The following is a 24,613-nucleotide window of genomic DNA, read 5'->3' as shown; positions in this document are numbered from 1 at the left end:
TGCCTGCGTTCCTTTAACTGTGGGGTGGAAAACAGGGCTGTAAAAGTCACTTCCTTCTCCCTGCAAAGGTCTCCCTGCCATTTGGGAGGCCTCATGCTGTGTAGGCGTCTGTCACTTGCGGGGGTCACCCAGCTCCTAAATGTCACATCAGCAGACTCTGCTGGGAGCTCCAGCATCCCTGCTCTGGCCTTTTGAAGTCTCAGCCATAATCAGCTCCTAGTGCTCAGAGGAGGAGGCCCTGATTTATTTATTTGGTGTGGGGAGGCAGCACATGAAATATGCAGGCTGACCGGAATAAATCATCAGGAGCCAGGCGGTGGTGTGGCAACTCACCACGCCCCCAGCCACACAGCCCGCCCCTCTGACTCATACACCCGCTGTGCCATCCATCTCATGGCACCGCTTCCTGCGATGACCGATGACTGTAACTGCCATAATCTCTCCCTGGGGGCAGTGCTTGGAGGCTGGGTGGGGCGGGGGGCTTCACACATTCCTGCATTCAGGGTTCCATAGCAAACCTTGAATCAGGCATAATTCACCCCAGTTTACAGGTGAGGGAGGAGCTTCATGTCAGTTAAGTGAAGGCTCAGAGCCAAGTGCTGGGCAGCGACCAAGCGGGTGCCTGAACTTGACTCCCCTAGTTCTAAATTCAGAGCATTTTCCACACCCATACTGAGCAGGGCTGCTGGTCATTCAGCCCATACTTACTGAGAGCCTACTGCATGCCAGGCCCAGGTATTTCATAATAAAGAATCCCTCAAGAGCAGCAGCGTAGGTGGAGGAAGCTTAGCTTATGTCCTCATCCTTGACCAAGCTGACCTTGGACATCTGGGTGATGAAGGATGTTTATACTAAATCCCTTAGTTTAATCACTTCATTCATTCATTCAATAAACATTGGGTGCCTGTTATGTTCTAGGCTCTGTGCTGAAGGCTAGAATTACAAAGATTAAAAAATAATTCATAATCTCTGACCTTGTAATTTAGTGACTGCAGCCTCACCCAGCCCTACTGGGTGGGTAAAATTATTCCCATATGCCAGTAATATTTCCCTTCTAGCCTGTGTCCTGTGAGTGGATGGCTGTATCGGTAAAATTTCAACTTTCAGAGTGCCTATGAGGACTAAAGAGGAGACTATAGGCAGTTTCTGGCTTGGGGCCTCACAGTAAGTGTTCAATAAATTGTAGTTATTTGAGTCACGACAAAAGTAACTGTGAGCTACTTGTGAGGTCCCCAAACACTCCCTGTGTTTTCTTACTACCACTGTTCCCCACAATGGTCCCTCTGCTTGGAAGGTAGCTTTCCCCTTCCTCTACCAAACCAACATGTCCAAACCCTATCCACCTCTTCCAGGAAGGCTTCTCTGAGTACTGTTCGTCCCCAGCTGCTGTGGGCTCAAGGCATGGGTGATATGTGAGAAGCTGTGTTGCAGCCATGCCCTAGGTGTGCCCAAGCCTTATGATTCCTGCCAGCCGGTCAGTTCCTGAGTGGAACCTGAAGTCTCGTTTCTGAGGTCCCAGGCAGCATAGGGTCGCATTCCCTGCACTTTGCCCAGGGCCCCTCCTGGCTCTGCAGGGGAAGGATGGTGTCCCCTGTGTTCTTCCTTTCACCCACGGCCCAGCCAGGTGGTGACCATGATAGGTGGGCACTTTCAACTTTTAACTCTTGGGTTCCTTGGTAACTCTGTTGTGCAAAGAACATCGACCACTTATTTGGATACAGACGTGAAGACTGCAGAACAGGGGATTTGCGGACAGACTAGAAAGAGGATTCATGGGGGCAGCAGAGGGAGAGGGGCTGTGGCGTTGAGTCTGTCACTGGCCACCCTCCCTGCCCCGCCAGCCCTGCTGTAGGTTGCCACTGACTTATCGTGTGACCCTGGACAGATGATTCCCTTTCTCTGGGCCTCAGTTTCTCCATCTACAAAGTGCACCGCAGGGGTTTGAATAGTTCTCAGTCCTGGCCAGGCACTAGAGCCACATGGGGAATTTCTAGAAAATTCAGATGCCTGGGTCCCAACATGGATCCATTATATTAAAACCTCTGGGGGGTTGAGGAGTGAACCCTGGGTGGCCATATTTTTAAAAGTTCCCTAAGTTGACTAACGCATAACTAGAGTTGAAATCCACTGGATTAGACCAAGGACCCTGCAACGCTGACACTTTCTGTTCTCAGAGGCTCAAAATACTATAAAACGAAGAGCCCCTTTTCCTGCAGAATAATACTGGTTCCTTGTTGTGGTGCAAAAAAAAAAGAAAAAAAGAAAAGAAAAAAAAGGATTCTCTTAAAAAAGTGCATTCTTTCTTTTTCTTTATTTCCAACTTTGGATTTGGATGATACATAAAGAAAATAAGTCCTATTGGTGAAAATTAGGCTGCCAAAAAAGTCCAGTCTGAAAATACTCCCTGGCTGTGGGCCTGAGAGCATCCTTGAGACGGGGCTGGGGAACTGCTTCAATCACAGAGCGGTCCTGCCTCCCTCCCGTATCACAACCCTTGGGTGGGAGAGCTGGGTGTAGGGTCACCAACCTCCTGCTGCAGCTGGTCCCCACACCCTGCTTCCTGGGCTCTACTCCCCTCACCCCCAAATGCTCATCCTTCCTCAACTGACTCTAGGTCTGCATTGAGGGGAGTATGCGTGTCTTTTACAGTTTAATTGTTGTTGCAAACATACAGAAATGTAAAACTCTGAGGTGTAAAACAAAAGACAACCTTGGCTCAATGAACATCAAAGATTCTATAAAATTACTCCATCCTAGGACTCCCTAACAAAATCCCAGACTCAGGGAAAGGAAAGAGCTCTGGCTGGAGGACAGGGCCCTTGGAATGGGTCTTGGTTTTGCCATCTCCTCAGTAAGGAGCCCCAGGGAAGTGCCATCCTCTGCCTGGGTCTTGATAAAACAAGTGGGCGAGACGGGGAAATCTCTGTGCCCTCCAGCTCTCGTTCCATGATTCTGCAACTGCTTTGAAGCGTCTTCCTCACTCCAAGCTAAAGTCTGCTCTCCGAGACTTGCCCTCACAGTCCTAGCTCCGCCTGGGGGCCACACATCACAGCAACTCCTGCTCCTGGCCGTGCTTCAGAGATGGGAACACTGCGATTTTGATTTCGGGCCTTGATTCTGCTTTTCTCCAGCTGGCCAGCCATTCCCCAGGAAGTGATTTTCCACTCCCCTCACCCACCCTGCCCCTGTGGACAGGCCCTAGATGGTCACTCTCCTCCCACTGGGTGGAAACAGGTCTGAGCAGCACCTCTCAGCATCATCAAGCAGAGAGCGACTGTGCTCCCTTGGCCTGGATTCTCCCTCACACTCGTCTCGATCCACAAACAGTACGCCACTGCCGCATTTTCAATAAGTTAACTTCACTGACCTTTGTTTTGAGACTTTTAACAGACTAGGTGGACAGTGGCCAAATGCCCCAGGAGTATAATAATCCTGCCAAGGGTAGATCTGTCCAGTGACTTATAGGCAAACTGGCTCAGGGCAAAAGCTGAATACCCAAGGGGACACAGAACACATACAGATACAATAAGCTATTTGCACCTAGAACACCTTTTCTCTCTTCCTCTTGGCTAACTCCCACTGGTTCTTTAGAATTCATCTTGGATGCCGCCTCTCCCAGGTAGCCTTCCTAGAATCTGCCAGGTGGAGCCGAGCACCTCTCCTCTGAATAACGTATCACACTCAGTTGGGGTCCTGTGTCTGCTCCCCACTGAACCAGGGGGCTCCCTGAGGGGAGGGGCTGTGTCTTACCCATCTCAGTACCCCCTGTACCCAGCTAGGACCTGGCGGGCAGATGCCAGGAAATGACCGTTGTGAAACTTCAAAAGCCCAAACCATAGGATCAAAAAAAGAAAGAAAAAAAAATAGCACATCAAAATTAAGAACTTCCGTTCACCAGGGACTTTAAGTTTAGAGACAAGTAACCGAATGGGAGAAGATGTTTGCAAAGCCTAAAGCCAACAAGGGACTGAAACCTAGATTATGTAAGGAACTCTTACAAATCACCAAGAAAAAGACAATATCCTCAAAATAAAAGTGGTCAAAGGATCAGAACCGACAATTAACAAATGGCGGACAAGCACAGGAAGAAATGTCCAAACTCATCAGTAACCAGAGAAATGACATTCAAAACCACAGTACAATATTACTTTGTATCTTTAGATTGGCAAAAAATGAGAGAGCTGGGAAACACCAACTGTGGGTGGGAGGTAGGGACACGGGACTCCTCATGCTGGTGGGAGTGGAGATGGGTACGGGCATTCCCAAAAGCCGTCTGGCAAATTTTAGGCATGTTGGGTGTTGACACATCTTCCGACCCAACAATTCAGCTCATGGGGATTTGTCCTAAAGAAATACCCAGCTGGGTTCATAAGGGGACATGTACAAGGACACTCATTATGTTTGGAGACAGGGAGTTGTAGGTGACCTGAGTGGCTGTCACTGGGAGAGTGGAGGCGTACATCCCGTGGAGTGAGCAGTGAGAGCCACAGCCTAGATGTAGACACAGCAACATGGAGGTATCTTAAAAACAAAGTGCTGGCGTGCAGGTGCCAGGAAATGACCGTTGTGAAACTTCAAAAGCCCAAACTTTTGCTTGAAAATAAAGCAGAACAAGTATGTAATCCAGTTATGTCGATGCAAATTCAAAATATGCACACAAAACAGCAATACACATTTAGCAAGGACACATACAAACACAATATCTGCATTAAACACCTAGAATGTTTGCCATTCTTGGGGAGAGGCAGGAGTGGCATATGAGAATATGAGGGAAATAAAGGTATAAACAAACAAACAAGAGGGGCTTTCACGGACCAGTGACAACAACGTTCCATGAAATGAGGAGTGTGAAGTGTGTCCTGAGGAAGTAAGATGGCACTTTGCTCAAGAAATTCTGGAGGGGGTAAATCTGGTATCATTGTGAAGAGTGCCCAAGAGAGGAGCAGGAAGCCAACAGCTGTCACAGCTCTTCTCTGTGCTAGTCACTGAGCCAGGCTCATTCATAGCCTCATGTCATTGGAGTCTCACCATCACTCTCAAGCAAGGAAAACAATCATCTTTTATTTCACTATTTTATTTATGTTATTTTTAATTTTTTGGCTGCAGTGCACGGCATGTGGGATCTTAGTACCCCGACCAGGGATCGAACCCGCGTCCCCTGCATTGGAAGTGCGGAGTCTTAACCACTGGACCGCCAGGGAAGTCCCATTTCACTATTTTAAAATAAGTGCTGAGGGACTTCCCTGGCAGTCCAGTGGTTAGGACTCCACACTTCCAATGCAGGGGGCAGGAGTTCCATCCCTGGTTGGGGAACTAAGATCCCACATGCTGCATGGCGCGGCCAAAATAAATAAATAAATAAAATAAGCTAATGCAGAGTGTCTTTAAACTTACTTTCAAAAAAATAAAAATAAAAATAAAATTAAAAAGTGCTGAAATGATGTCTCAGAGAGATTAAGCCACAGTGTCTGGCTAGCAATGATCAGGCATGTCTGCTTCGAAGCTCACATACTTTCCACATGAGAGGAGGTGAGTTCCCCATCACTGGAGGCATTCAAGTAGAGGCAATGCTGTAAAGGAAAGTCAGGGTTGCCTTCAACATGGAGAATCTATGGCTCAATGAAAGACAAGGTCTGCTAAATAATTCTGTCTTCCAAGCCATCTTCCTTGAGCTCCCTGAAAGGTAAGCCCTGGATCATGGGGGCTGGGAGGTATCAAGGTCAGGGTCAGACTTCCAGCCTGAAAGAGCCTATATTCACGTGTGCCCTTCCATTCCTGCTGACCCACAACCCTTCTGGTGTAACTTACAGTTTAGTGGACTACGTCTCCACTCTTAACATCAAGTCGAGTGGCAGTCCAAAAAACTGGCCTTTCCAGACCCACGGCTTAGTGAAGAGAGCTATAATATATGCCTTAACAGAAGGAAAAGGATATTAAAAATCAGCCTTAAGAGTCTCAAACTAGAGTCAAACTAGCTCCAAAAATTTTCTAGTAGGTTCTGGGAAATTATCTTCCTGCTTTTATAGGCACTGGCACTTGGCCAGAGAGATTATGAAGCCCCTGTGGGGAGTGGCGGGGGCAGAGGCTTATTCAACTTGGCTTCCCCAGAGGACTTGGTAAGGCGCCTGGCAGATGCTCAGGAAATGCGCACTGCATAGAACCGTATCTGTTACCCCGAAGACCAAACGGTAATTAATGTGTGCCAATGGGGAGGACAAACCTACACTTCACTAGGTACCTTCTGAATGACAATTATGTTGTTAGAGCGGTGGAAGACCCCATCCCTTCAAATCAGGTGGCGAAGTATAAAATTCCAAAGTCTGAGTGCTTTATGCTGCACAGAAGCAGTCCAAATTCAAGCAGATTATCATTCACCGCGATTCTTACAAACAGGCCTAATGAAAGCAGGGACGGTGAGTTAGAGCAGCAGATGCTGAGATTTCACCAAGAACAGCATAAACAAGGCTCTAATCATGGCTTCACTCAACTTCCTTTCCTGCTGCAAATTCTGAGCCATGTTTAGACTTCGTTAGTAACATGGATTCTTTTTTCTCTCAAGGGGAAAAAAAAAAAAAGCCAATTCCCTAGCATTCATCCTCATCTATACGTGGTTTGGTGCAAGTCAGTGATGGCATGGGGGAGGGGTGCTGAACTTGGAGTTGTAAGGGGGTTAGGTCCACTGCACCCAAGGTGTGTGTCCGAGGGGATGCTAATACCTACCTTACCTACTGCCATGGGTGGGTCCCTCAGAAGGGTGCCTGAGCCAAGAGTAAGAATGCATGTAATTTATTTGGGAGGTGATCCTTGAACACACTGATAGGGGTGTGGGGAGGTGAGACAGAGAAGGCAAGGGAGCCAGGGCAAGGTGCATTAATAAGCAGGTTTCTGAGAGGCCAAGTGAGGCTCAATCCCATGGGGACCTCTGGAGACAGAGCAGAACATACCTTGGAATTCTTGGGAGTTTCCACCCAAGTGGAAAGGACGCTGGGGGATTCATCCTCCACTTCTCATCCATCCCTGGCTCAGGGCTGCCCTGGAAGCATTAACTCCCTGAATATCTGTCCTGTTCCTTGCACAGGGTGAAAGGTGTAGGTGTTCTTAATAAGATGCTTGTTTGGAACCATGGATGCTCAGGGACTACAGGTGGGACGCTGATGGCATCTGCCACACCTACCCCCTAGGATTGTTCTTTTGGGAGGTAAGGGCTCTGGGAAGCCTTGAGAACAGAGTAAATGGAGGGAAGCTGGGAGTGAGGAAGGGTCATGTTTAGGGCTCTGAAACCCTCTCTGGATACAAAATGCCTCAGCCTCAAAAGGGACCATGGGGCTAGCCCTGACACATTATTTTAGAGTAGTTCTGTCTATCCAGCATTCTTAAGTTCGCAAAAAAGGTCATTTCTCCAGCCTGGAACAACAATGGCCACCATCGTGAAGTAGCTTCAGTTCACATTTCTGTTGTCAAGACTAACTGCTGTTTGTCAGACATTCTGCCTTTGGAAACTCAAGCCACTGGAAACCAGGAGTAAATGAGCATGCTCTCAAATTTCCTTGAGCCGGATCACTCACCAATTCAGTAAACATTTACCAAGAGCCAGCCAGGAACCAGGTAGCACGCTAGTAATGGGACTAGCTTCCTAGCACCCAGAGTTTATAGAGCAAAATGTCATTTGGCCCAGCCCCAGGGGACAGGCAGGGTTGGCATTAGTGTCACCCCATTTTCCAGAGGAGGAAATTGAGGCTTAGGGAGATAAAGTGACTTGCCCAGGGTCACACTGCTGGTAAACTTCAGAGCAAGGGCTTGAATCCAGGTCTTTTGCCTCCAAATTAATTTAATAAACTTGTACCAGGGGTCTACTGAGTGCCAGGCTCTTGTGATACAAATCCTACAACTCTGGAATCAAAAAGTAGAACAGGATCATGGATTCCTGGCTCCCCTTTTAGTCTTCTTCTCCAAACTGCCTCCCATTTCCAACTAATTTGTGTTTTAGTTTTACAAAGAAGGTAACAGAGCCTCCTACAAAATGTTTCCTCTACTACAGATAAAAGGGTTTAGAAGGCACCAGGAACTTTACAAATAAGAAGCCAAAAAAGCATCTTTCATGGTCTTCAGAGGGATGGTGGAATGGGCCAACTTCCAAGATCCTGCCAGCGAGCACTGAGAAAGCCTGGGTGTAAGTCCAGGAGCAGACCCTGCAAAGGGAGCCCCACTGCTGGGGCTGGCTGTTTGTGAGTCAGCTCTGCTGTTCCACCATCCCTTCTTAAAAGAGGGCAGCGGGTGAGGGAGAGAGAGAGAGGGCTTGAAGGGCACAGCAGAAAACAGCATGGTGACCCCATTTAGAAGCCTTCTTCGAAGTCAATGGCATGAGGCAATTTAGGATCTAGTAACCCCAAAGTGGGGGGCAGGCCCATCCTCTGGGTAAATTCCGGGAAGGTCCCAGAAGACAGAAGGCCAGCCTCTCTTGGAGGTGAACCATGAGCCCAGAGAAGGAAAGGAATGAACTTGCTATCCCACAGCAAGTCCCTTTCCGTGTCTGAGCCTCAGTTTCCCCTCTGAAATAAGATGACAACCAGGAGCCCTTCCAGCCTGGACAGCCACTCAATAACAATGCCCCTCCATCTTGGCAGCAAGGTACCTCTGAGACCCTCTGAATTTGGAAAACTAACTGTTGTGCTGATAAGAATATGCCCTCAGCACAGCATCCCTCTGCCAACAGGATCAATGTCTGTTTTAAAAACATGTAAACAGGAGTATGTGCAAGGCCCAGCTCTGACAGTCAATAAACGCTGGACACAGAAGTGGCAAAGGGAGGACACTCAGGCACAGGTGTACATGTGAACACGCCAAGGCTGGCACTTGGGGAAAGTCAAGGTCCAGTCACTTCTCTGCCACCAGCCAGCTGAGTGTCCCTGGGAGGAACACCTCCCTTCCCTGGGCCTCAGTTTCTCCACTTATACCATGAAGCAGTGGGATGAGATCATCTCTAAGGCCCTGCCACATGTGACACCCTACATGTCATTAAGTGTTGGGAGCAGCTATAAGAGTAGGCAGACAAAAAGGCACCCGAGGGTTTCAACACACCAAGAAAACGTGGATTTGCCCCAGAAAAGTATCATAATTTTTGACTAAATGCTAATCATAATTGCTACTACTTGCTGAGCAAGAAATATATGCACATTTCTCTGTGTTATCTCATCTAGTTCTTCCCACATCCCGAGAAGGTAGGGAGGATCATATCCCTATTTTACAGATGAGGACATCGAGGCTCAGAGAGGTGAGTCACTTGCTTAATGTTCCACAGTGACTTGAGCTCAGGTGGTTTCAAACCCACCTCTGAACTACTGTTTGCTACACTGCTTTCCTTATAAATGCCTAAAACCAGTCACTGGAGTTGGTGTCTAATCCTAACATTCAGAAAAAAAAAAAGGCAATAAAATTGGCATGCATTTGTAGCTGTGATTGGCCAATCAATAATTTACAAAATATTCTCCCAGAATGATATAATTTGAGAACTGGAAATGTGACAAGAGAATTTAGTTGCAATCACTCAAAAAAAAGTATTTTTGCCAAGATGCTTACTTTGTTCAGCCAATGAAGAAGTAAGACTTAACAAATGGGAAAATAATTACGTTTGCCTAAAATTACATCTTTTGTGCACACCAGAGAGCTGACATGCATTTCAATTACCTGCCACAGGAAGACAAATGGGTAAATCTACAAGACTGCATTATGGAGCCATAGTACCGGAGAACACCTCTCCTGGCTGATCTGCATCTGGTTGGGATTTGTCTGAATGAATCTAAATAACTCGATTTCATTTCTTGCCTTCCCCTGGATGACTCTGGGATCTGCTCAAAGTGAGTGGACACAGAAGGCTCTGCTCTTGTTTCTGGATTTTCTAGAAACATCCAGATACTGAAAAACATTGCATTAATGAAAGGTCCGTCTCATGGTTCTGGCTAACAACCCTGCTAATGACCATACCGGGCCGAACCGAAGTTCCTCCAGGCAGAACGCCCAGCCCTGCTCCTCACAGATGCCCTGTGGGCTCTGACAAGCCACTGTCCCTCTCTGGGCCTCCGTTTCCTCCTCATCACATGAGGAATGTGGTCTAAATGGTTGCTGAGGTCCCTTCCAAATCTGACAGAAGAAAAGTCTGACAAACGATCTGGTTTCTTAAAAAACCAAATGGTCTGTAAATAGTGTGTGTGGGACAATTATAAATTAAGAGGGACTAAAGAGACACACCAACCAGATGCAATGAGTGGACCTTGTGTGGGCTCCCCAACAAACCAACTATAGAGTCATTTTAGAGATAATGAGATGATCAACATAGACTCAGAATAAAGCATAATAAAACTTCTTAAATGTTTAAGGTGCAATAATAGTATTGTCATGTTTTTAAAAAGTCCTTATCTAGTAGAAATGCATACTGCAGTATTTATAGATTGAAATGAGATAATGTCTGGGAGCTGCTTTAAAACATTACAGCAAAAAAAGGGGGTGGGGGATGGAGTGAGTCAAGATAAAGCAAGATTGGCAAAATGGTGAAAACAGTTGAAGCCGGGTAATGGGTACATGGGGTTCATTATGCAATTCTCTCGACTTTAGGGTCTATTTGAAAATTTCTATAATCAAAAACTAAAACAATGCAAAATTCCTCAGAATACTGGCATTGACTTAACTGCCACGCCCCATACTTTCAATAAGCCTGAGTCATGTGGAAAGGCTGAATAGGCCTGAGAAATAATGCAGTTGAGAAAAAATATTCTAAATAAGCTGAAGCTAATGTTTTCATAGAGAAGTGTTTTCTATTGACTCTTTCTCTTATCTAGAATATCGTACTTTCATTTCTTTTGATGTATTTTATTGCATAAACAGAACATCCTTGAATATAGAATTCATCAATTAGAAAGAATAAGCATCAAAAAGCCTACCTTGAAATTGAGTAAATTTAATGGTCCCCATTCTCTCCCCGTTCCGGAACACAACTTGGCCCTAAATAGAAAACAAAACAAAGAAGAACAAAGAAGAAATGCCATATTAGCCCAAACACTACTGATCTCAACTGAAATTCATTAATTGTACAATGTGATTATTATTATTGGAGAAAGAATAGACTCCCGCTGGACCACGGATGCAAAATTAAACTAATTGTTTTTAAACTGGTTGTGACTTTATCTGGATAATTTGTGGAGTATAAAATCAATAATGGAACCAACACATGTAAATTAAAGCCCAGATATGCACCATCATTATCATCATGACTATTTATTAAACACCCATGTGCCCTGCGTTATCCCAGGACAAGGCCTTCCAGGGTGTTGGAGAGATGGAGGAAGAGATGAAGAAGCACTTGGAGCCGGGCCCTGCCTCTGCTCCCGTGCCCCACCCATAAAAATGTGGGGCTTTGCCGAGGTTGTTTGGCTGCAGGACCAGAAGGGGGCTAGAGGTCCGTTAGTATTCCTTATTAAGAACAGAGAATGTTTTTAAGTTCTTCCTGAGGGGTGACGTCAGTCCCAAATATAACTGGGCTATGGGGCAGCAAAAAATTAAGCTTCTTGAGCCAGTGAAACCTGACTAGTGTCACAGGCAGCTAAGCACCCCTCATTAGGGACCCCGGGGGCTAAAGACAGCATCATCTGCTGCATCTGCCTTGCTGGCTGATACCCAGTTTCCATATGCTGGGCTAAATAAACCAGGAACATAAAGAGGGGATGTGGTCTTTCCTTGCCTATTTACGGTCCACCTAAAATTCTGCATCCATGTAAGGAAATTGATGCAGGTTATATCAATGAATCTTTATGACAAGCTTGAGTGGAAAGGAGGATGATCCTGATTTTACAGATGAAGAAACTGAGATTGAGGGAGGTTATGCCAAGGTCATTGTAAGTGAGGCTGCTGGATTCAAATCCGAGTTTGATTTTAATGCCCATGCAATTTCACTACAGCATGTTGTTTCTGATCCAGAAATAAATTTCTTCCTTTCTTTCCATTAATGTGAAACTAGGAAAATAAATTGTCTTAAAGGTACACTGCTTTATGAGCGCAGTTACGCTCTTGCATCATCAGGTAATAGCAAAGACAATACCACAGATTCCATTCAATTCTCAAGAGAAAGTGCCAGAAAGTACCTATCTTCCCTTGATGGAAATCCAAAGTCTGAGGCCCTGAGGCTTTTGGAACAAAGAGAATCACTCAACCTGTTCTCAGAATGAGAAATACCTTCTAAGGCCACTTTGACACCTTTTTGAGATCCTGAAGACAGCTGCGAGTAGTATCAGTTTGAAACTAACGCCCACCGAATTCTATATTCAGTTGACAGTAAGCAATTCCCTGGAGTGTGAAAACACTTCAATGTAAGGTGAGACAGGAGCTGTGATTTTATTTCTAGGGATGATTAAAAAACACAGAACATCTTCCAAAGGATCACTTTTATGCGAACGGACCACTTTGCATGGGCGGAAAAGATGCAGATATTGTCCACAGGACATTTCTTTGTTTGACAAAAGTGGAGATCTAACTAATTCACCCATCTCCTGCTAAGCTTTGAAGAACTCCAAAGACTTCTAGACATAAAATGTGGACAAATTCTGCAGAATCTTTATTAGTTAAATTAAAAAAATATATTGAATGGTATTCAAAGAGTGGATGGAATAATACTGGAGTGGAATACAGGGCAGGGGTGAGAAAGAATCTCCCTTTACTTTTTGGGTTTTTTTCCTTTCTCCTTTACTTTTTAGATAAAACTCATTAGTTCATCTTTGAAGTAAGACCTGTCATATTTTACTTTTCTCACAGTAGCTATTTTTACTCACAGTAGCTCCTCCTATCTCCTTAATTTTTCAGGTACTGCAGTGGGAGGAGGCCAGCGCCTGAGTATCACAAAGCTGGGTTCTGGGCCCCCTTGGGCAAGTTCCTGAACACCTGAGTTAGGGACCTAGCACAGCTCCTGGTCTTCAACAGGCACTCAGTAAATAGCACCAGTAATTTTTATTTAAACACATTCAATAGCAGAGAGCTGAAATAAAAAAGATTTCAAGCACCAGGAAGCTTTCCAATCTTTGAGAAGAGATTTTCAACATCACATGATTTCAGCTGGCAAAGGGGTAAACTGTTGGGCCTTAATCCAAGGTGGCTTCACCACTCAGAAACATCAGCCCCCAAGTGACTGAGTTCCCAAACCACACGGGCCGCTGTGTGTTCAGCTAAAGGGAGAAAGATGAGAGGCCTGTGACTGTGGTAACTGAGAGTAACACGGACAAGCAGATGGGTTACTGGCTATATCGAGGCTCTGCACCAGGGAAGAGCGGAGAAGCTCTGTGGAGCCCCCTTCTGAGGAGGATTTGACACGTGATCCTTTCCTGAGGTTGTGACCACGGCATCTCTTGGGTTGGGTAGATGATGCCAACTCTGCAACCTTGAGCATGGCTGACTGGATGGGGACTACCACCCCAGCCAAGCCAACGTCGATAGGACTGGACACCAGCGAGGAAGGTCATAAGCCAATCAGGCGATTTTCATGAAATTCTGCATGATGGATGGCCTCCATGTTAGCAGATGTTAGCACGACATTCCATAAATATTTACCTGCCCTGGGCCGGTCCTCTTTTAGGTGCTGATTCCTGCTCTCAGAAAGCTTTGTATTTGATTAGGAGAGACAGGCAAAACATGTTCACCAAAAAATGAACGAGATGATTTCATCTAGTGAAGAGTGCTGTGAAGAAAATCAAAAGGGAGTGCCTGGACAAGCGGAGTGAATTTACTGTGTGGTCAGGAAAGACCTCACCGCAGAGGTGACATAAGAGCTGAGCCCTGCACAGCAAGAAGCAGCTACTCCAGGCAGAGGGAAAGGCCAGGACAAAAGCCCTCAGGTGGGAAAGAACAGAAAGGGCCAGCAGGCGGAGCGTAGTGAGGGAGCGGGCAGGTAGGTGGGGCCTGGGGGCCCTGACAGGGCTCTGGAGGGGATGCTAAGGGCAGTGAAGAGCCATGAGGGTGGGGGGCTAAACAACGCAGCAATATGATCTGATTTAAGATTTGAGAAGATTGCTCTGGCTGTCAGAAAATGGGAATAGAGACCCAGGAGGCTTAGGCAGCTGGTAATACAGGTGTGAGGTGACAGAGGCTTAGGCTAGGGTGGTGGTCACACCCTCTCTCTAGCCAGCTCAGAGTTCATCGCCAAGGTGGCTGAGCACTGTGGCCTGAGCAGCAGACGCTTCCCTTCCACTACTACCATCCTGGGGGGGTGGGCACCATGGTAGGCGACCAGATGCCCCCTTCAGGATGGAGACACTCACTTCCCCAGCATCTTGGCTGCTGTTGGGTTGCCCAAAGGGTGCCAGTTAAGGTTATGTCCCTCCTTGGGGGCAGCCTACATCCAGTGGTCAGTGTGAAGGGACACAGTAGTTTGAGCCCCCTTGCCTCAATTCAGGACAGCTGTGAAGGACCGTGGGCTCCAGAGGTCCCCATGGGGTGGCTGAGGCCGTGACTGCAGCTGTGCCCAATTCAACTCATCCCTCTGCCTGATCCTGCTTCGCTTCCTCCCTTCGTGTTTTGTTCCTGAGAGCCTCCCTGATAAACTTCCTGTATGTGAATCTTTGTCTCAGAGTCTGTTTCGTGGGTAAACTGGCCTAAGACACCTGCCATCAAAGATCACTGGAACTATCTCTTTTACACAACCCGAAGGAGCCTGAGGGATAAGGCGGTGGGAACAGAGGCAATGGATTCCCAGTGAGGCCCACACGGCAACTAGACTCTTTGGTTTCGCTGTGGCCTGGCATCTCAGCTAGGGGAGCTGGGCTGACTTCGGTTCCTAAAACCCCAGCTTGAGCAGGGATTACTTTTTGCTTTTCTCCCACACACATATTCTTTATGTATATATAAATGCGTGACTCTCCTTAAGGTTTTTTTTTTTTTTTTCTCCTTAAGCTTTTGCTGTGTGCGATCCAGGGCTGTAACCGAGGATGATTACATCCACTTGAGCCCAATCCATGTGATGCATTACACTCCAAAGCAGTGGAGTTTGATAACTCTGGCCGGGGTGGTGGCTGATATCTGTCTTTTGGTTCACAGTCCACACTCACTCTTCTGTGTCCTCCTCTGTGTTGCAGGGGCCCACAGCCTGGAACCCATACTTCCCAGAATCCCCTGCCAGCTGGTTTCCATTTAGGTTCTGCTAATGAGAAGCATTCATGGGGGATTAGAAAGTGTGCAGAAGGGAAAAGCTATTTTTTTTTTTTCTGCTTTGGTTGCAGCAGCAGGAGCTGAGTGACTGCAGGTGTCCATGGGCCCCAGCAGCCCTGCACTCTCAGTGTGTGCAGTGGGGCTTGGGATAACTGCTCAGTAGCCAGTGCTGGGGTCCCTACAGTGGCAGAAACAGCAGTGGCAGGAGCCTCAGAGGCCAGCGTGCTTGCGTCTCCATTATTTTATTTGCATTCCAAATCTGTTCTGTGGTCACTTACTTATACACTCCTCGGAAGTTAGAATCCATTACCAATCAGCATGCAGTCAAGAAAACAGAAAGCACTTCAGGCATGTCAGAGGTAATGGCAACACCATTCCTCTTATTGCTCCTGCAGCCCAAGGGGCTTGGCCATTTTCTGTAAACACTTCTCTCTGGTGACAGCACCTACCTGATTTGCTCCTCCATCCCTTCCAACAAACTTGTAGCCGGTTCCCTGTATTATATCTCCCTCTGAAATGAGCAGATTTGGAATGCAAATAAAATGAAGGTAAAACCCCAAGTGGATAATTTATAAGGATTTTTCTTTTTCCTGAAAGAGATGTTTGTGATGTCAAGGAGAGCAATCTGTTTCTTAAAAGCTGATCCAAACTAACAGTTCAGGTTGAAATGGGAGCGATAAATTTGAATTTTCTTTTTTAGAAGAATCTTCAGAACACATAGGACAACATACGGAAAAAAACTTGTTGCTGCATTCGCCAGACAAGAGTAAATTTGCCATCAGTGTGACCTCGGACAGTCATTGAGTGTTTCTGAGCATCAATTCTCCTACTTGAAAAATAGGAAGAAAAATACCTACTTCTCAGGATTGTTTGTGAGAATTAAAGAAGACAATTATGAAAAAGGCATAACCCAGGGTTGGCGCACACAAAGGTTAACTCTTATAATGCTCCAGGTAATCCGAGTTTGCAAAATTACACCTGATGTCCCCAGAAAAATCAGTGGAGAGTAAAATGTACACTAAGGATACCAGCAGTCAGTAGGATTCAGTGGCCTCCTCTTAGAAAAATTGTTTTCATTGTTTATCTTTAATGTTTCACTACTAAGCATGAGTGAAATTTATTCCAACAACAGTTCATGAATTGTACAGGTCAAGCCCTACATTGGAAAATTTTTTCTGTCTCTTTCAAAGGGAAGGGACTCCCTGCCCTGGAAAATGATCTGATGTCGGGCTGGAGCTGGAGGCTACACAGAGGGTAGACTCGCTTGGCTCAGTCTAATCTTGTGGAGCCCTGGGCCCACTGAGGGACACAGTCTCTGCCGATCACGGTGCATTTAGGGAAGGCATTCCGCCCTTACTATGGCTCTAACTGCACTCTTGTCTCTGGGCAGTCATATCTGTCTTTGGGAGATGTAAGCAAGTATGCTCAGCTGAGTGTTTGAGTTATGCTGTGGGGGAAACAAGATCTGTCCTGACATGTCACACAGGCAGTGAAATCTCTAAGGAGATGGAAGCTGAAGGGTGATGGGGGACCCTGGCTGGCCCATCGCTATCTGTATGGATGATCCAAGCCCACCTGAGACTGTTCTGCTGCCAGCCCTTCTCCCAGGACAACGTTGGTCTCAAATGAATAATGAGGATTTTGAGAAAATTTGGGCGTTGCACTGCTGGCCAGATTTTTTCCATAAAGACTACAGATCCTCTTCATGTAAGCTTGAAGAAGAAGGTGCTTTCTGTTTCCCAAGGGGATGACAGGACATAAAAGAGAAACACCAAGCAATTGCGTACATCTACCCACATGTTCTGCAAAGGTGAAAAATACTCTTTTTTTTTCCTGCATGTCCCTTGGGCTGTATGACAAGTTATATTTTGCATACTATTTAAAATATTTCTTACATAAAAATGCTTTTGATGGACCTAAGTCTTGAGGAAAGTTTGATGTATCCACTGGGTCTTCAGCAGCTGGTTTTCAGGGAGTTAGAAGGAGGGGCAGCAAGGGAAGTGTGGCCTGCCCACTGCCATCCTTCTGCTGGTGGGCATTAAATGGAGGGGTATCCTTCTGAGGGACCGTGATCAGGTGACCCATAGGGTTCAAGTGGTGACCAGCCACAAAGGAAGTGGAGGTCTAAGGCAGGGCTTGGTGAAGTGGAGAGGAGTGGGGACCAAGAGGAGATGGCTAGATGGATGGCCCAAGAGAGGCAGGACCAACTCCCTCTTTTCTTCCAGTTATGATACAAGAGTCAAGCTTGTTTAAAATAGCAAACAAAATAGTACAGTAGAAACTAACACAACATTGTAAAACAACTATACTCCAATAAAAATTAATTTAAAGAATAGCAAAATATCAGAAATGAATGAGATATCCAAGAAATAGGTCAATAGCAAAGTAAACTGTGATAGATGCATGATGAAATATTATGATACATGCCTTCAATCAATCAGCACTGTTGAGCACCTAACATGTGTCAGGTACATGCCAGGCAGGCACCGGCTAGAGTGAGCAAAATCCACCTGGTCCTAGAGTGCATGGAGCCTGCAGTCTGGTGGGAGGTATAGACATTAAACAATAAATACACTGATAAATATATAATTGCAAACTACAATAAGTGATATAAAGGAAAGAACAGGGTGCTGCAAGAAAGAACTACAAGACCTGAATTAGACTGGGGGTCAAGGAGGGCTTTTCTGGGGAGGTGGCATTTGCATTGAGACCTGAAGGACTTAGCTAAGAGTGAGGGGAGAGCTTCCTGGGAAGAGGAATTGCAAGTACAAAGGTCCCAAGGCAGGAAAGAGATTGGGAAGTGGGAGGAGCTGAAACAACGGCAGTGGAACTGAAAGTGGTGATCGAGGGGAAGATGACCATGGAGTGGAATGGGCAAGGTGGACAGGTGCAATGTCATGCAGAACCTTATAGGTTTATCAAGGATGCCAGGCTTAATTCTGAATGCGAGGGGAGCCACTGAAGGGTTTTAATCACGGGGTGACTTGATCTAGGTTATGCAGACTTGAACATTATATTATAAAAGTTATAAAATAATGCAAAAAGTGATATTCTGATTGTGCCAGACACTGGCTAGTTGTTCACCAAATCCATTTCCTTTTCCTCCTGGGCACATGGTTAGACTGCATTTTCTTACCTCCCTTATACCTAGGTGAGGCCATGTGACATTTCTAGCCAATGGAATGTGGGCAGAAGTGGCACATGTCATTCCAGGTCTGGCCCATGAAAGCCTCCCACAAGACCCTTCATGCTCCCTCACTTCCCCCATCTGCCAACAAGATTCACAGGATCTATCAGTGAATTCTGAGGCCCAAGGAACAGTGGGGACATGAGACAAAGGAGCCTGGGTCCATGAATAATCATGCAAAAAGGCTGTCCGCCAACCAGAAACATCCACTTTGGACTTTGCATAAGAGAAAGATACATTTTTACTATGTTAATTCACTGAGATTCTGAGATATCTTTGTTACAGCAGCTACTGTTATTTACTTTAACTAATACGATATGTAAGTAAAAAAGGATAAAAATTGAATGTACAGTATGTTCATAAATGTAAAAATTATTCCCACCAAGTAAAAAATTACTCCCAACCAACAGTGGTTGGTCCTGGGTTGTGGGACTATGGCTTTTTCATCTTTTTACTTTTCAATATTTTCCAATATCCTTTAATGAGCATGTGTTATTTTAGTAACAGGAAAACTTTTATTAAAAACTTTTTTTGAAAGGCTCTTATAAGGAGGCACATTTTTTACAGCTAAAAATAGCAACATCATCACCAACAAAATAATACTCCCTCTTGGAATAGATTAATTTTTACTGACAGCTTAGAGTTTTCCTGAATAAGAGCCAAAGATCTGTGCAAGCATAAGCACATTTCCCCCTCAACTTAGAATAATGGAAAGAGCAATGAACAAGGGGTCTGAAGAGGTAGATCTGGGCTGTGCTCTGCCATTTTCTAGGAAGGGAACTGGGGCAAGTCCCTTTTCATCTCTGTTCTCAGGTTTCTCTCTGCAGAACATGCAGAAATAACATCCTTTAAGTTATTTTTAGCTCTGCTGAAACATTTGTGTATGTTATCTAAGATTTTTTTTCTGGGGTTCTCCTTTATTAATAAATTCTCAACAATAACCTCAATGGGATGAACTATGTATTATTATCTCCATTTTACAGATGAGAAAACTGAGGGGCTGAGAAGTTAAGAAAGTTACCTAGGGTCACATCTAGTAGGCTGTAGAACTGGGACTCACCTCAGACATGGTCTGACTTCAAGCTCATGCTTCTAACCACATACTATCCTGCCTTCCTTTGCAAAAACCAGTCACTGATCAGAAAATGAGCTCTTTGCAGGGGTAAGAGTGAGTCCTCTTGGCCTAGGGGGAAGGAGCAGGGGTAGAACAGGAGGTAGGTGGAAGAGGAGGGAGTCAGGGATGTGTTGGTAAGCGTTTAAATGGCTCTTTGTGGGGGCGGGGCGGGGCAGGGAAGAGTCCTGACTTGTCCTGTTTGCCAATTTCCACAGTGTAAATATTCCCACCAAGGCAGATTTTAAGCTGTTAACAACTGGCTCTAGGCAGCCTGCAGGAGCTGGTTCCAGCACACCAGTGGCCAAGCCAGTCTCTCAGGAATGTGAAACTGAAGAGAAATGCAAAATGCCTAGTTTTTAACCGCTCAAGGGGCGGGTGAGAATCTCTTCTTAGAAGTGGGGGAGGGGCTTCAAATCAGAGTGGGAAGAGCTGGAGAAGGGGCTTGTGCCCGTTATGACGCCCTTCTCCACTGGGCTCTGCAATGCTGGGCCTGGGACTCTGTGGGCCACGCCTCCCAGCCTCCTCATTAGCTCTGCCAAGAGCAGACCCTGAGGGAGGGTGGAAATCGGGAGAGGAGAAGGACTCAGGAATCCCCATTTCCCCAGGCCTCTGGAAGGGTTCTGTGGCTACTGCCAGTCCTGCTACACCCCCTGCGCGGTGCCAGCAGCAGCTGGGCAGTGCCCCTCCTCAGACGTCTGAATACTAGCTCTGTGGACATTTTCTGAGCTCCCAGTTTCTGGTAGCCTTACCTCTTCCTTTCATTCTTCTAGCCTAGAGGTGACAACTGTTTCTTTCAGCAGTTGGTACCTCTGAACTGCGACAGTGTTCCTTTTTTACTCCTTTGTCCTTCCGAAACCTATTAAACAACTCCCTGTATTAAATCTCCTCTGTTTGAAATGGCTAGTTTGGCTTCTGCTTTTCTGCTAGGACCTCATTCTCTCTGTCTACCATGTGGTCCCTGGCAGGACTCAGTCCTCCAGCATAAGCCCTATTTGTCAGGCCCCAATTAAAGTGGCCTTCTCCACTCATGTCCTCGATGGTACACTGGCTGCCTGATGCTGCCTGCCCCGCCTCTACCTCAGGGTGTACTCCCCGCTTCTCCTTCCACCCTGAACTGCCTATTGTAATTGCCTCCTGCTGAGATGGAGCCCCCCCCCACCCCGAACCCCCCGCCCCGGGGCAGAAAAGTGCTCTTTCCTCCTGGAGGCCTGGGAAGGATAGGAGTACAGGACTATTTGTTAATTCTCGTTGAGTTGAATGAACTGGGTTCTCTGTTTAGGGGGCACTGAAGCAGGATCCCTCAGGAAGGGCTATGGAGGAGAAGGAGAGGGAGAGAGAAAGGACACTGGCCAAGGGTAGATGCTCAGTTAGCTCCATGGTGTGAGAGCGACCGAAAGAGACAAGTGGCCCAAGGCAGAGGAGCTGGTTATCACAGAAGCTCGGAGGTTATCACAGGCTGGGAGACCAAGATGTCCCTGTGGGCTATCGGTATTGGAGGTCTGGGCCGAATGGTGTATGCGGAGACTGTTTCTTTACAATTAAACCAGGAAGCACACTGGCTTAGAGTGGGAGGTTCAGGGTTCTAGTCCCAGTTTTGTCACCATCTCCCTGTGTGCCCATAATTATGTTCCTTCCTCTCTCTGGGCCTCAAATTTCCACAGATAAAATGAGGAAGCAATTGCAACATACTGTGTTTGGGACTTGGCATGCTTACGCCTGACCCAGTGGAGGTGCACGAAGTCAAAGTCCTTTTTTTTCTAGAAGCTCCCAGTCTAATGGAGGTGACAGGTTAAAAAAAAAAAAAGTTACAAGACAGCGTGATAACTGATAGGAGAGGGTGGGTACAGAGGCTTGTGGGAGCACAGAGGAAGGGCACCTCTCTTGTGAGGGGGTGGCTTGGCAGGGGGCAGGGAAGAATGAGTGTGAGTTCGCCAGGCAGAAACGATGGGAAAGGGAATGTTCTCGGCAGAGGGAACAGCATATGCAAAGGCCTGGAGGCAGAAGAGAGCTTAAGTCTCTGGAGGACCAGAAGGAAGGACAAGGTGGCTGGTGGGGGGTGTACAAGGGGTGAGGGAGTGGAGGCAGGAAGGCAGGAGCCACATCAGGCAGGACTTTGGACCTCATGATCCAAATGGGGGCCACAGAAGGGCTGTAAACCAGGAAGTAACAATTCCCAGATGCTCTTCAAAAGGAAGGAAATCCTCCCATTTGTGACAACACGATGGACCTGGAGGACATTATGCTAAATGAAATAAGCTAGACACAGAAAGATAAATACTTCATAGCATCACTTATATGTAGAATCTACAATAGTCGAGTTCATGGACGCAGAGAATAGAATGGTGGTTGCCAGGGGCTGGGGGTAGGAGAAATAGGGAGATGTTAGTCAAAGGGAACAAACTCCTAGTTATGCAGGATGAATACATTTTGAAGGTCTAATGTACAGCCTGGAGACTGCAGTTAACAATACTGTACTGTATACTTAACACTCGCTAAGGGGGTAGATCTTAAGTGTTCTCACCACAAAAAAAAAAAAAAAGAAAGAAAAGAAAAAGGTAACTTTGTGATGTGATGGGTATGTTAATTACCTTGATTGTGGTGATTATTTCACAATGTTTACGTATATCAAATCATCAAATTGTACCCCTTAAATATATACAATTCCTGTATCTCCATAAAGCAAACAACAACAACAACAACAAAAAAACTACTCTGGCTGCTGTATGGAAAATGGCTGGTCACGAGGGCAAGACTGGAGGCAAGGAAGACAGTTAGAAGCTGTTGTGGAATCCAAGTGAGAGATGAGGGTGACATAGATGGAGAAGAGTCCATGATTCAAAGATGGGAAGGAGGTGGAGTCCTAGGGGCCTAGAGGTGGGCAGGATGTGAGGGGTGAGGAAAGTGGAGAAGTGAAGAAAGGCTTTCCGATTTGGTGGTGCCACTGCTTGCCTGCACAGCCAGCACAGGGGAGCTGGTGGGGCCAGTGAGTGGCGTCTTTGCCTGGGTTCCTGGGTGAGTGGCTGAGCCAAGGGAGCTCTGTAGCTCTAAAGCCATGAATCACGAAACCTTCTCTAAGCTTTCTGCCCCCACCCCGAACCTCCCTTCTTTCCTGGTCATTTGCAGACGCAAGCGTCCCCACGATTAGAAATATTTAATTTTGCTTTACTGTATGTTCTAGTTTTGTTAAATAGATTAGTCTCCACAAGGAAAACCAAACTGCTGACCAGTCAGCCTGAAAATCTGAGACATGCAATTTGCAATCTGTTGCAAGCTTCACTTTAAGCCGGGTGGGCTGCAGATTGGCCTGGGGGCTGGAGGGAGGGCTCAAAAGAGGCAGCTGGTATGGCAGCAGTCCAGGCAGGAGGCCAGGGGGCTCAGGCTGCAGGAGGTGACCAGGCAGAAGGGGTGCTGTGCTGGGAGGTGGGCCGCCAGGGTTCTAGCCTGGGATCCTCCATGACATCCACTTGTGACCTGTCCTATTCGGTAAGGAGACAAAGCTTACATTATCTGAAGGCTGGGCCAAGAATTCCCCTTACAGAGGGAACGAGCTTGATGTAGGAAGGAATCTTGATTAGAAGAAAATGTAGGAGAATATCTTCAAAACCTAAGGGTAAGGAAAAACTCCTCAAACAAAACTTCAAAAGGACAAACCATAAGGCAAAAAAAATGGACTAATGTGATTACATCAAAACTGAGCATTTCTGTTAGACAAAGGACCCCTGAACAAAGTCAATAGGCAGATGACAGAATGGAAGATTTTGTATGGTCTACAATCAACATGGTATTAACATCCAGATTAGACACAGCACTCCTGAAAATTAGCAATATGTAGGCAGCAAATCCATCAGAAAAATTGGCAAAGCATAAAGAAGCAATTTACAAAAGAGGAAACCCAGAGCAAATAGGCACATGAAAGGATGCTCGATATCATTAGAAATCAGAGAAAATTAAAGTGATGTCACTTTATATGAATTAAAATGGCAAAAATTTGAAATACAGATAATGCAGGTGTTGGTGAGGACTTAGAGACACAGTGACCTAGTGCATCACTGGTGGGATGTCATAGGAGCAGCTATTCTGGGCAGCACCTGGCACTACTCAGTCCAGTTAAGTGTCCATATACCCTCGGACCCAGAATTCCACTCCTGGGATACAGCCTTAAGAGATTCTCATAAGGGGACCTGGAAGGGTGCTAATTATACACATTACAGTGTGTGTGTATGTGTGTGTGTGTGTGTGTGTGTGTGTGTCTGTGTGTGAGAGAGATGGAGATGACCTGGGGAGAATCGTAAGTAGCAGATTAGATATACAAGGAGCAAAATGAACGGATGCATATGGCTTAATGAGAAAGTAAGAAAAAAAGATGACCTATAACACAATACTATTTACATAAACTAAAAATATGTACACACAACAATACACATTTTGCAAAACTACATACAAAAAAAAAGGTACAAATAGACTCATTAGGATGCCTATTGTGGAGAAAGGGGGATGGAAGTGGGGAACAGAAATACAAAGGAATGAATAAGTGAATGAATGAATGAATGAAACAGAGCTGGGCCTTGATGACGAAAATGAACTCAGTTCTCTGTACCTGAGTGAAGTTAAACAAAATAAAACAGAACCTAGACTTTACCTTAAGGGCAGTGAAAGCCAACTGGAGTCAAGGGGGTCTATGCTCTGTTCATTTGTATGTTGTTCAGTCAGTCATTTATGCACTCGTTCATTCTTCACGTTTTGGGGATCTTTCTCCTTTGGGCCAGGCACTGTGCTGGGCTCTAGGGACAACGCGGTGAACAAACAGATATTCTTGGGCTCTGGTCTCACTGTAAGGCTAAGTACCTAATAGGTCTGCTCTGGTGTTAAATGGATCCAAGCTTGGGATCCAACCAGGTGGTCCACAGGCCTAGGGATGTTACCACCTTCCCATTTCTTGGCTGAGGCAAACAAGACTCAGACAGGTGAGTCACATGCCCTGGGTCACAGCTGTGAAAGGCAGAGCTGGGCTCTGAGCTCAGGTCTGCAGAACTGAAGCCCCTTGCTTTCCTTCCAGCCCCAGCAGAGGAGGAGGAAGCAGCACAGCAGTTCTACCAGAGGTAGGCTGTAATCCTGGCCTCAGCTGTCTTAGC

At 46.2% G+C, this 24,613-nt stretch overlaps 1 protein-coding gene across 3 annotated transcripts in view; it reads right to left on the bottom strand.

Annotated features, from left to right (window-relative positions):
• Positions 1-24,613, bottom strand: part of GABBR2 (gamma-aminobutyric acid type B receptor subunit 2) — a 364,244-nt gene that overhangs the window by 89,915 nt on the left and 249,716 nt on the right. For all 3 annotated transcript variants that reach the window (XM_082468617.1, XM_082468616.1, XM_082468618.1), the window contains one exon: positions 10,935-10,995. In XM_082468617.1, coding sequence (XP_082324743.1) covers positions 10,935-10,995 — 61 coding nt within the window. The remainder of the gene's footprint in view (positions 1-10,934; positions 10,996-24,613) is intronic.

This window comes from Balaenoptera physalus (genome assembly GCF_965194825.1).
Source record: "Balaenoptera physalus genome assembly, chromosome: 7".
NCBI lineage: Eukaryota > Metazoa > Chordata > Mammalia > Artiodactyla > Balaenopteridae > Balaenoptera > Balaenoptera physalus.
The sequence above is the reverse complement of the archived record's forward strand: the minus strand, read 5'-3'. Positions and strand labels throughout refer to the sequence as shown.